This window comes from Schistosoma mansoni, assembly GCF_000237925.1.
Source record: "Schistosoma mansoni, WGS project CABG00000000 data, chromosome 3 unplaced supercontig 0083, strain Puerto Rico, whole genome shotgun sequence".
NCBI lineage: Eukaryota > Metazoa > Platyhelminthes > Trematoda > Strigeidida > Schistosomatidae > Schistosoma > Schistosoma mansoni.
The window spans coordinates 61,162-73,258 of NW_017386008.1; the positions used below are offsets into that span (position 1 = coordinate 61,162).

Below are 12,097 nucleotides of genomic sequence, written 5' to 3' on the forward strand. Positions count from 1 at the left end.
AATTACTTGTCAGCTGACTACCGACTTTCCCATCGAATAATCAACGAGTGGAATTCACTACCTCATCACGTGGTTGAGGCTCCATCCGTCGACTCCTTCAAAAGAAAGTTGGATCAGCTGAGAGACCATCATTGCCAGGACTAACACAGGCCATCAAGCCTCCTGTCCTTTCCAAACTGAAACTGAAAACTGAAACTGAGGTATTTAGATAAGTCTCACATTTTTTATTGAAGTGATTCTTGTCAGTCATTCAGTTTTAGTTTTAGTTTGCAAATGATAAGAGGCTGGGTGGCCTGTGTTAGCCCTGGCAGTGGCGGTCTCTCAATTGATCTCGCATTTTTCTGAAAGCATTGACAGTTTGAGCTTCAGTCTCGTGTTGAGGTAACAAATTCCATTCGTGGATGATACTATAGGAAAGTCGATAGTCGGTCTTCAGTCTTAGGCAATAAGGATAGTATGTTAGTGGACCTGTGTTGACCCTTGGATCTTGTTTCCTAGTGGAGGTCTAGCCTTTCCTAGAACATGTTTAGTGTCGGGTCTGGCACTATTTTTTCTAATAAGGCATTCCAGACGTTGATTACTCGATAATAGAGACGAAACCCACCTTAAGTTTAGGAGAGAACTGACAAGTAATTGGTTCTGAGCTTGTGAACCTTTATATAGTGTTCTCGTACATTTTCTGTTCTGAAAAATAGGAAAAATGAGGGCATGTCATGTGCAAAATTATCACTACATAATTTGAAAGCTGTGACGAAGTGACCTCTGATCCTTCTATATGACAAGGGAATTAGATTTATTTTAGCTAATATATAGTCATACGGGAGCTTAATGATCTCGGAAGTCAGTTTAGTTGTTTTTCTCTCAACCTCTTTCAGTAGCTTACCGCTTTTTTGGACAGAGGCCAACTTCTTGTACTCAGTTCTCAAGTTTAGAACTAATAAACACTGTATATGAAGTCAAAAAGGTTTTAGCATTGATATGGCTAAAGGCTCTTCGTATTGATTCAAAGTTCCTAAACCGTTGGTTGCTATCACACAGCACTGTGTAGTAGTTTTTAAGTCTTGGCTAACGATGACTCCTAGATCGTTGTGTGTTTGGACAACAGATAGACAAATGTTATTCACCACTTGTGTTCCTGTACCTTGTTGACCGATATGTATCATAATGCACTTCAAAGCATTTATCGGCAACTGCCGAATTCTAGACCATTCAAATAACTTTAACGGGTCATCCTGAAGCTTTAAACCATCACCTTTATTTTTTTATCTCTGTCCATATCTTGACACAGTCAGCACATAACAAGACCGATGATGATAGGAGGCTAGAAAGGTCATTTACATTCAGAAAGAACAATACTGGCCCCAAAACTGTATTTGAAGCACTCCGCTAAGTACAGTTTCACAGCCAGAAAACATCGCGTTCACCTGTACTTTTTTGACATCCAACTTGGAAGTCCCTGATCAATGTAGGCTACATCTTTAGTTAACTTTTGATATTTAAGATCGAGCCAACTTTCATGGGTTACTAATAAGTTTGTGAGCGACCTGTTTTAAAGTCCTTCAGTTTTTCAGGAAGAGTCCCGTTTACATCTAGATACTCAAAAATTTCCTTCCAAATAATGTTCCTAACATTTCGACAACTACAATGGTTAGGCCTGTTGTGATATGTAAATTAAATGAATTTTGTAATGACAAAATGAAGACTGCACTTGTGTTTATTGTCTACTGTTCTGTAGAATAATGGTCTAGTTCAGAATTTGTTCATTTTTCTTTGTTACCATAATAATAAACCTAATTACAAAATTGTAGATTTATCATAATGTGACTACATAATCTGTGAGTCCCTACGTGGAAGTCATGTCGTTGTCTATTCTGACCTGTATCGTGACAATCAGCAATTTTATATTTATCAATTCTGAAAAACACATTTGGGCTGGGAAGAAGCAGGGGGTTACATAGGGTGACCACGCATGTATAGCCGAACCATTTCATGTCGATGAATTGTCCCCGCATTCGCTACTGTTGGCCTGCACTTAGGGCTACATGTTGAATGTAAATCCCAGCAATTATACATTCAGCTTCAAAGATCGTGTGGTTGGGGACCAATTACACTACAAACTCTTCCTCTGTGATCGAGTCGCTAAGAAGGGTGGTGGTTGTCTGATATGTGCATCTAAAAATATGAAGGCGAAAATCTATGGCGATGCTGTATTCAGCAAATATGCCTGATTCGTTATGCCTTACTGTACTACCAATTGAGTGTGTAGATTGAGCTCTAAACACTTGGTTCAACTGAAAGAACTAAAAATCAGTCGTTCGCTAAAACCGCCTTTCTTAATTTCGCCTGAAAAATTATTTGTGGTGATTTAAACCTTCCAAGCATCAACTGCAAAAATCTCCAATCCACGGTGCTTTGAAAACGTGCCCGGTTACTTTGACGCATGTTTGGCAGCAACATCTACACCGGGCTACACGAAACCGTGACATTCTCAACTTGATATTCTATCACATTGTCACACCAACATTTGTGGTTGTTGGCGAAAAGTCTCACAACGGCGACCATAAAACAGTCCTCTATACTACACTGCTTTTTGTAAAATACAACAAATCCAAGACAATAAATATGTGCTTCCAATATAGAAATTATGCACCCGCTGATTAGGAAATCTTTCGACTTCTGATGAGGCACTTTGACTGTAGCACTTTCCCTACTAGTGTTAAGTCCTCAGAAACAATAGAAATATTCAATATCACTAGACGCTACTATAAAATCCAAACTACGTTTGGCTGAAGAATAACTGTCGGGTAAAAGTGTAGTAACGCCTGTTGTCCAATCAAAATCAGAACAAGGTGATTGGGGTAACAACGGTTCTAAATTTCATCATAAATACAAATGTACAGTTTTGCTTAAGCAAATATTGCCACTCACTTATTCAACCAATAATTGTTCCCACAATAATCGATCTAAATTACAATAAATAGCAAATTGATAGGAAATATAAGAAAATTACCAAACGATCCAAAAAGTAAGTGTTATTTTATCCTTTCTGGATAGATGAAGTAGAAATCCGCTCAATAGGTTTCTTTATAACACAAAGTGTTTCAAATTCTGGGAAGGTGCTCCAATTTGCAACCAAAATTCACGATCCCAGTCAAATCAAGCAACGCAATCAAAAAGGGAACAATCAAAATGGCAGCCGCCATGATAAAATATCAATTAAAACAACACAGCTACAGTTCAGGAAGAAACATAGAAACCCAATGAAAGCAACAGAAAAACTGTGGAAACCATTATGTAATGAAACATTACAATCTCAAGTGGCATCAAAAAGATTAACAATATGTACAATTAGAGAAACCATTAAGAAGTTGCAAATGTATACATGGAGGGATTTTCACTCACGAAACCTTCGAAACGGATCTTACAACTACTATCCCATCTTAAATTGCTTTTGATACAGTTACTGTTATATCAACGAAAAAGCTGTGTCTAAGCTGCGAAAACTAAAAGGGATGTATTGTACATCTAAAGGCCTCAGTGCCCAGGATAAAAAACGTAAACAGGCAGGGGAATGTACTGCTCTCACTACTGCATGCGAATCCCACAGCTTATGTTGTCTTCCCGATAAGCGCATAAGAAAGAGTGCAGACCGCGACACTCACTCCATACGATACATTGGTGTGACGTATTATGACCAAACTGTGTGATAATTTCCTCAATGTGTGTCCTATCCACTTTCGGGGCTTTTTCATAACTTCCTCCTCAGCTGGAAGTCGGTTTGTTCCCTCCCACAGAAGGCTGTTTCCTATGGTGTCCCGTCAACTGATATCGAGTATCTTGAGTAGAAAATTATCCATAAATATTTGCACATTTTTGATGATGTTTGTGGTAGTTCTCTAAGTTTAGACCCTGTCTTTATGTTCTTATTGAAGATTTGAACCTTGCTAATAGTTGACAGTTGCTTCAAGTTCTATGTGTTCTTCAGCTGTAGGAATGCTTCCCCTATTTTTCCAATCATTGACTTTACCTCCCCGTCAGACTCTCCTTGTTCATCTACAATGTTCTCCAGATATGTGATAGTTACACCTACTCCAAGGCATTTCCATCACGTGTGATTGGGTTGATGCTTGCTGTGCTGCATTTGAGAATTCTGGTTTAACCCGGTGTATTTTTAGGCCTACTGATGCGGAGGTTGCTGTTGCACTTGTTGTTTTCATGTGCATCTGTTCTTATGATTGGGATAGAAGGGTCAAATCATCTGCAAAGTTCAAATCTGGCTGATTCCGAACTGTCCATTGTATTGTGTGTTTTTACTCAGATACGATATTCCCAATCCAGTTAACCACCAGAAAAAAGAGAAAGAGGGATAGTAAGCAGCATTGACTAACTGTGGTCCTTACTTGGAATGTATCTGTCATCGGTCTTCCATGAACAATTTTACATTGTAGTCCGTCGTTTGAATTATGTATTATGTTGACAGTCTTCCCAGTTACACCATATTGTCGAAGTAGGTTCCGTGATGTTTTCCTATGTATTCTGTCAAATGCATATTTATGGTCAAGGAAGTTGAGATTTGGTGACCAATTCCATCCGACGTAATGCACAGTGATGATCCGTAGTATCGTGATTTGATCTGCGTAGGACTGATCCTTATAGAATATGACCTGTTGATCTGGCGTCGAAAACCTGACTTCTTTGTTCAAAAGGAAATGGTTATTAATCTCCCTCCGCCTTGATGACAAGCATTCTTACGCTTCATCTTAATAAAATTTTCATTTTCTCTGAACTTTTTCCTGCATTTATTACACAGTTGGAATTTATTTCAACTATCTTTCAAATTGACAATGTTATTTTATCAACTGAGCTCTACTCTAAATATTCCTGTCGATGTTTACTCATAATGTAATCAAGTGTTTCTAGCCCTTCGAACTACTGTGTTATATCAATTGCCTGAGTGCCCTGTTTGTATATTGTGTGATAATAGTGCCAATCAGAGAGCGGTGAATTTATCGATCGGATTATTGATACACCAAAACCGTATGAGCAGTCTTGATTACTTCTCAGTTTTGCGATCAGCCTAGCCCAGCCAGTTACGTACAGAAAACCAATAACAGCCTCTGCAATATGAATCATTATTCTCAAACATACTGCGTTTATATACCAATCAAACAGACTACGTCGTATCATAAAATAGAAAATAACAGTTGTACAAGTTTCAGACAAATGTGGCTGTGAATAGGGGGAACAGTAATCAATAGACTTGGTATAACTCAAGAATGGTAAATCGTATAATAATATCCCATAGGTTAAAATAAAGCTCATAATAAAGGGAACATGAATATGAATAGTGAAGTTACTTAGCAATTATACAATAGGAAATATACATATCACATTGGTCCATAAATAGTCCTCAAAGTTACCATTCATAAATCTCCACGGGATACAGCAGACAAGACGTAGGAGTACCTAAGTCTATCACTGTGTATAACCTGGATAACACTTCAGCATTTATGGTAAGATCTAAGTTCTATGATGCATCACTGAAGCATGTCCATCCACATTAGGCTGTATCAAGCTGTAGCTGCCACTGTGCTACCTTGCCAAGCTTCATGCTGATGCAATTTTCAATATTGTTCAGCCCATGTGGAGAAAGTGAATATACTACTTTAGGATCATCTGCGTACAGGAAGGGCTTACCCACACAATAACATTCACAAATGTCATTGATAATCACCAAAAAGAGCAGAGGGCCCAAGATACTACTTTGTATTACACCACTTCTAACAGGGGCAGCGTTCGACAATGAAGAGTTAATTTGAATTATTTGATTTCGGTTGCTGAGGAGGAAATCAAACCAACAAAGCAAATGGTTTTGGACCCCATACGACGCTAGTTTACTTATGAGAAGTTGGTGTTTGACCATGTCAAAGGTTGTAGAAATGTCTAGGTATAGCACTAATGCTAAATATCCTTGGCTACATAGAGATTAGACTCAATTAAAGAAGTCACTGTGACATGTCATACAAGATCGACTTTTAAGAAGTCCATGTTGCGTATCATTGATAAATTTTCTCTTCGGTATATCTGAACAAATATACTGCTTTTTAATTTCACTTATTTCTATTTGACAACATTACCTAGGAAGCATCTTATCTGTGAACCAATTTTGTAAATTACTGATCATCCCTCTACGAATATTATGTACCTGCTCTGATATAAACATGAATATTATAATTATGCCACCAAACCTCACTATATTAGTGAATTATTTTTAACTTTTTCTCTATGCTTATACTTCTGTTTATCCTTATACCGCTTTACAAACATACGTTTTCGATTATAAACAAACTTCGCTTTCGTTTTCATCACTTTTTCTTTCAGACCAACTCAATATCAATCTTGATACTACACAACCTATTTAAATGTGATAAACTTCATGCATAAACTTGCGTATAATTGTATCTCTGGGGAAACTTTAAATGGTTTCTTTGCACCAACTAAATGTAAGATCCAAACCTAGATTCCAATATGTCTGGATGTGGCCGAATAACCAATGAATAGTTTATACACTCGTGCCCCAGTCGAAATCAAAACAAGGTATTTTGGGTGACACGGTTCTAAACGAATATTATCACCCGGTTATTCAACCAACAATTGATACAAAAATATCCAATCAAAAACACCGAAGATAAGCGTTATTCTATCCTTTCTGGATAGATCAAGTAAGATTTCGTTTGAGCGGCTATTTTATAACACAAAGTGTTTCGATTTCTGGGGAAGTGCTCCAAATTACAACCAAAATGCACGATTCCAGTCAAAATCAACCGCACAATCAAATAGCGAGCAGCCAATATGGCGGACGCCAGAATAAAAGCAATTAAAACAAACTAGATACAGCTCAGTAAGGAACATAGAGACTCAATAAAAAAACGATAGTAAAACCAAGAAAATTGAACGTCACAGACTTAATTAGCATAAAAATCTTAACAGCATATACAAATAAAGAAAACTTAAGGAAGAAATCACAAGTGTATGCATGGAGGGATTTTCACTTGCAAAATGGATCCAACACCGGCCCCAAAAATCCCTCCATACTGCACAAGCTATTCTGATGTCTTTTTTCGCCATGGTTCACCTAATCGCATTCTTCTCTAAAAGAAGGGGTAGGACTTACAACAGTACGCCTACTCGTTCTGTCTACATTGTTTAACAATTAACTAATTGGAACTCTCTAGGAGACATAACTTACGTATATACCTCCTAATAGACCCGTTATTAGTACGTACTGTTACCGTCCTAACTTTTCCGTTTTCGTCTGTTTCACAACTCTCCACTACTCCTAGAGGCCACTTACAGCGGATGGAAATATCTGAAACCACGATTACTACGTCACCTGGCTGGAAATTGCGACGCTCAACCAACCATTTTTGACGAGTTTGTAAGGATGGTAAGTACTCCCGCAGCCACCTCTTCCAAAACACATTAGATAGATAATTCACCTGTTTCCAGCGTTTATCATAATTAACTCTGATACTACTTTCGTCAACTATACTGTCGCATTCCCTCAACAAAAGCAAACTGTTAGGTGATAATGCTAGCTTGTCGTTAGCATCCTGTACAATCGGGGTTAATGGTCGATCGTTCAATATTCTTTCAATTTCAACCAAATAGGTGCCTAAAGTTTCATCATTCAACGTTTGTTCTTTGGTGATCAATAATAATAGTCTACGTAGGGATCTTATCATTCTTTCCCACACCCCTCCTCTGTGGCTGGATGACGGAGGGTTAAAATGCCACTGAATCTGCTTCGCTGACAATTCATTACTTATCCTTTGTTGATCCCACTGCCGAACATATTTCCTTAGTTCAGATATTGCACCCACGAAGGTCGACCCGTTATCACTATAAATCTCTGAGGGCTTCCCTCTTCTTCCAATTAAACGTAACAGGACCATCACGAATGAATCGGTATTGAAACTATAAGCCATTTCATTATGTACTGCACGTGTTTGCAAACAAGTAAATATACACCCATACCTCTTTTCTAGTGACCTTCCCTTTTTGACTAAAATAGGTCCGAAGTAATCCACTCCTACACTTGCGAAACTATGCCAGCCTGGTTTCACTCTACATTCCGGAAGCGGCGCCATCAATTGTTGTCCTGAGTTCGTCGTGTACCGTCGACAGATTACACACTTACCTATCACTCTCCTGACCGTGCTGGTCCCTTTTACTATCCAATAGTATTTTCGGATTGCGGCAAGTACTTGAGAAGTCCCTGAGTGTCCCTCTTCTTTATGATACTGTCTGACTATCATTTCCGTCACTAAGTGGCGACTAGGTAATATTACTGGATGCTTGAAGTCAATAAGGTAATCGGAGTAGTTTAGACGACCTCCAACACATAGTAAGCCGTCGAGCATTATAGGCGATAAACGCTTCAGATCATTTTGACTATTCACATTACCGTCGTCCTTAAATTCACTGAGTAATCTTCCATAGACCTCTTTCTGGACTATCATTAAGACCTTACGCTTGGCACTTTCAAGCTCTTCGACCTTCAGGCACCCCAAATGAACGGATCCTTCACGACTTGATGAACGAAGTATCATCCAAAATTCTGTGAACTTCGTAACCAGGCTTCTGCCCTGACTAATCTTAACCAGTCTGAGTAATAAGAAATAATAGGGAATTTGTCATAGTTCACTTTACTCAAATTAACCACAGCAGTTTTTGTGAACTCAATACTGTCCGAAATAGTTCGTGGACAATCGGTAATAGTTTTGCCGAACTCGGCTTGCAGTAGAGTAGGGCACGACTCAAGATCGGCCAATTTTTGTATACCTCTCGAAGTCCAGTCCGCTGGGTTCTCCGACGATTTAACATAAGTCCATTGCTCAACCTTGGTGTGCTGGTGTAAGATAGCGAGACGATTAGCAATATAAGTACTATATCGGTTTCCTGTATTTTTAATGTAATACAACACTATCATAGAATCAGTATGAAAATTCACTTCGCAGAAGAAATTGGGTAAGCTTCTTAGTAGAACTTCACTTAGCCTTAATCTTAAAACTGCTGCTGCCATCTCAAGCCTCGGTATAGTGACTGGTTTTATAGGCGCTACCCTGGACTTGCTGTACAACAAAATACAATACGGCCGTTCATTCAAATAAATGACTCGTGCATAAGCTACTGCTCCATAACCAATCTCGGAGGCATCACTAAACAAATGCAATTCCACCTGTGCGCTAGGTTCATCTAATTTATTCTTGATCCCTCGAGGTATTATAACGTTACATATCTGTCGCACAAAGTTCACCCAGTTTAGCCAAATCGACATATAAGGCTCGTTGATCGGCCGATCCCAACCTATTTGGGACTTACATAACCTTTGCAGCGGAAGTTTGACCGTGAGACAGACTGGAGATATTAGGCCCAAAGGGTCAAATACAGAAGATGCCACAGATAGAATACCTCTCCTCGTCAACGGCCTTTCCGGTGCGTCAAAGTAAAACTGGAAAACATCTCTTTCACAATCCCATTGTACCCCCAAGATGCGATGAATGACATCACGATTGTTAGACATTTCTATCACAGGCTCTTCCTTGCATACCACAAAAAATGGACCTAACTTCTTCCGAATTTGTTATCCACTTCTTTAATGTAAAACCGCCTTTACACAGTAATTCACTTACTTGATTAACAAAGTTCTTTGCCTGATCACAAGTAGAAAAAGATACCAAGCAATCATCTACATAGGAATTATTCCTAACCTCCTCTACGACGTAGCTATCATATCCATCAGAGAATGTTTGATCGGTCTTGATCAAGGCAAAGTTCGCACAGAATGGCGAAGACGTTGCTCCGAATGGATGAGCGGTCATTTGAAACTCTGATGGCTCTTTCGACATGTCTGCCTCCTGCCACCATAGGAATCTTAAGGCTCCTTGATCAGATTCAGGGACCTTTGCATGCATGAACATTTCTTCAACGTCTGCACAGATGGCAATTGCCTCCTTGCGAAATCGCAATAATATACAAACTAGCTCTGCAGTAGCGTCAGATCCTTGATAAATCATATCATTCAGTGAAACCCCAGGAAATTTAGCAGCACAGTCCAGCACCACCCTCAGTTTCTCTGGCTTTTTCGGATTTATCACTGCATGATGAGGCAGATACCAGCGAGGGAGATAATCTGACCTCAACTGTATTTCAGGGACCCTTCGTGCATATCCTTTAGCAAGATTACTTTCAATACTTCTAGCATATTTGGTGTGTAGGTTGCTATCCTTCAACAACCTACGCTTCAAACTAAGTAATCTACTGACCGCTACTTCATAGTTTCCCGTTTTTTTGGATTCATTTTCCATGGTATTGGAACTACGAAGTGACCACCATCGAAGAAGGTACCCCTTTCCACTATTTCTATTGCTGCTCGATCCTCTACTGACGGCAATTTATCGCTTGAATATGCATTGGCGAACTCTACATTGTAGAGCTTACGGAATTGCTCTTCTAATGACTGCAATTTACTCATACAATTACTAACTCTTTTCTTCAATCTCGAAAATGATGCAGGTCCAAATACGGTCCACCCGAGAAACGTTTTTACTGCGTACGAATTTTTTCTTCCACCCAACCGTTGATCGAGTACCCAATGGGCTTCCGGAACATCACAACCAATCAGCAATACAACTTCGCCAGAATCTATAACCGCTGAGGGTACATCACTCAAATGCGGCCACTTGACTAGACTGCTCATAACTGATTTCGTCGGCCTATGCCCAGGTATTTGCGACACTACCAGGGCTCCTTCAATCTTAACGTGCTCAGATTGATCTAAGGAGTATACTTCAAAGGGTGTCTTTGTAACCCTTGTTGCCTTATTACCACTCACAGTTTGTACAATCACTGACGACTGTTCCTCATTTAGCCCCAGCAACTTCAAACATCCTGATCTGATCAAGGTTACGTCAGAACCATCATCCAAAAGTGCGTACCATACAACCTCAGCGTTTCCCGACCTCAACCTCACGGGGATCATTCCCAGACACACGTGACTGTCCACTGGTCTATTTTGTCCACAATAGTTTACCGTAGCCAGTTTATCTTCTGATTTATTCTCTACCGAACCATTATGCAATAGAGAGTGATGTCTCTTAGAGCATCCGTCAATGGCGCAACGTCCCGTCGCCTTGCATTCAATAGCCTTATGCCCTTGTTTAAGACATAAGAAACAAATACTCTTACGTTTGACGTGCGACCAACGTTCTTCTGTCGTGAGAGCTAAGAAGTGTGTACACTCATAGGCCGCATGATCCCCTGAGGACATACTGCACTTAACACTTGCGATCGGCGCATTCCTCGGTCTCACTACTCAATGGTAACATGACTTAGTGATAACTCACCCTCTTGGACGTTCAGCCAATCGTCCAAACCTGCTCGAAGCGACTCTCGCTTTAGCTACCACAAACTGAGTGAGTTCGGCGAATGTTGGCTCTCTGTCATCTTCCGTCAATCTACCTACCAGTTCGGCCCATTGCCTTTGCATAAGTTGAGGCAGAAATCTTACTATTCTCTCTAATGTAACCAACGAATTCAAGTCGGCAGTGTAGTTCATTTGCTCTAGAATCATGCTACAATTCTCCATTCTTATGGCTAAACTTGAGAGTTGTTCTGCGTCATGACAACTGTGCTTTACATCATTGAATAAATCTTCCAACGTCTCTCTTGCTATAACATGAGCCTGACCGAACAATCGTTTCAAAATTTCTCTAGCTCTCTTATACCCAGACGTAGACTCCATCATTACACATCCTTCAATGGCTGCCTTCGCCTTACCCTTGCAATAATGGAGCAAATATAGTAAACGTTGACTATCATCAGATACTCTAGCCGCAACGTAAGTATCGTATTGTTTTATAAAATTCCAACATTCCTTTGGTTTTCCATCAAAATAACACAATTCAACTTTCGGTAGCTCTAATCCAACTATAGGAACCTTAGGTGTTGTGCCCTAGACTGCATGCCAAAGTCTTTCCCCTTCATCTAAACTAAGATTCGCTACCTTATCTAACATTACGTCAATATCACTAGA

At 39.6% G+C, this 12,097-nt stretch overlaps 1 protein-coding gene across 1 annotated transcript in view; it reads right to left on the reverse strand.

The window, feature by feature from the left end:
• Smp_173440 (brca1 interacting protein C-terminal helicase 1 brip1, putative) overlaps positions 1 to 6,366 on the reverse strand; it is a gene marked incomplete at its 5' end in the record, with an annotated part of 26,470 nt that extends 20,104 nt beyond the window's left edge. Inside the window, one exon of the mRNA XM_018791320.1 lies at positions 6,277 to 6,366. Within this exon, the coding sequence (XP_018645461.1) occupies positions 6,277 to 6,366 (90 nt within the window). The remainder of the gene's footprint in view (positions 1 to 6,276) is intronic.
• Positions 6,367 to 12,097: the final 5,731 nt, after the last annotated feature.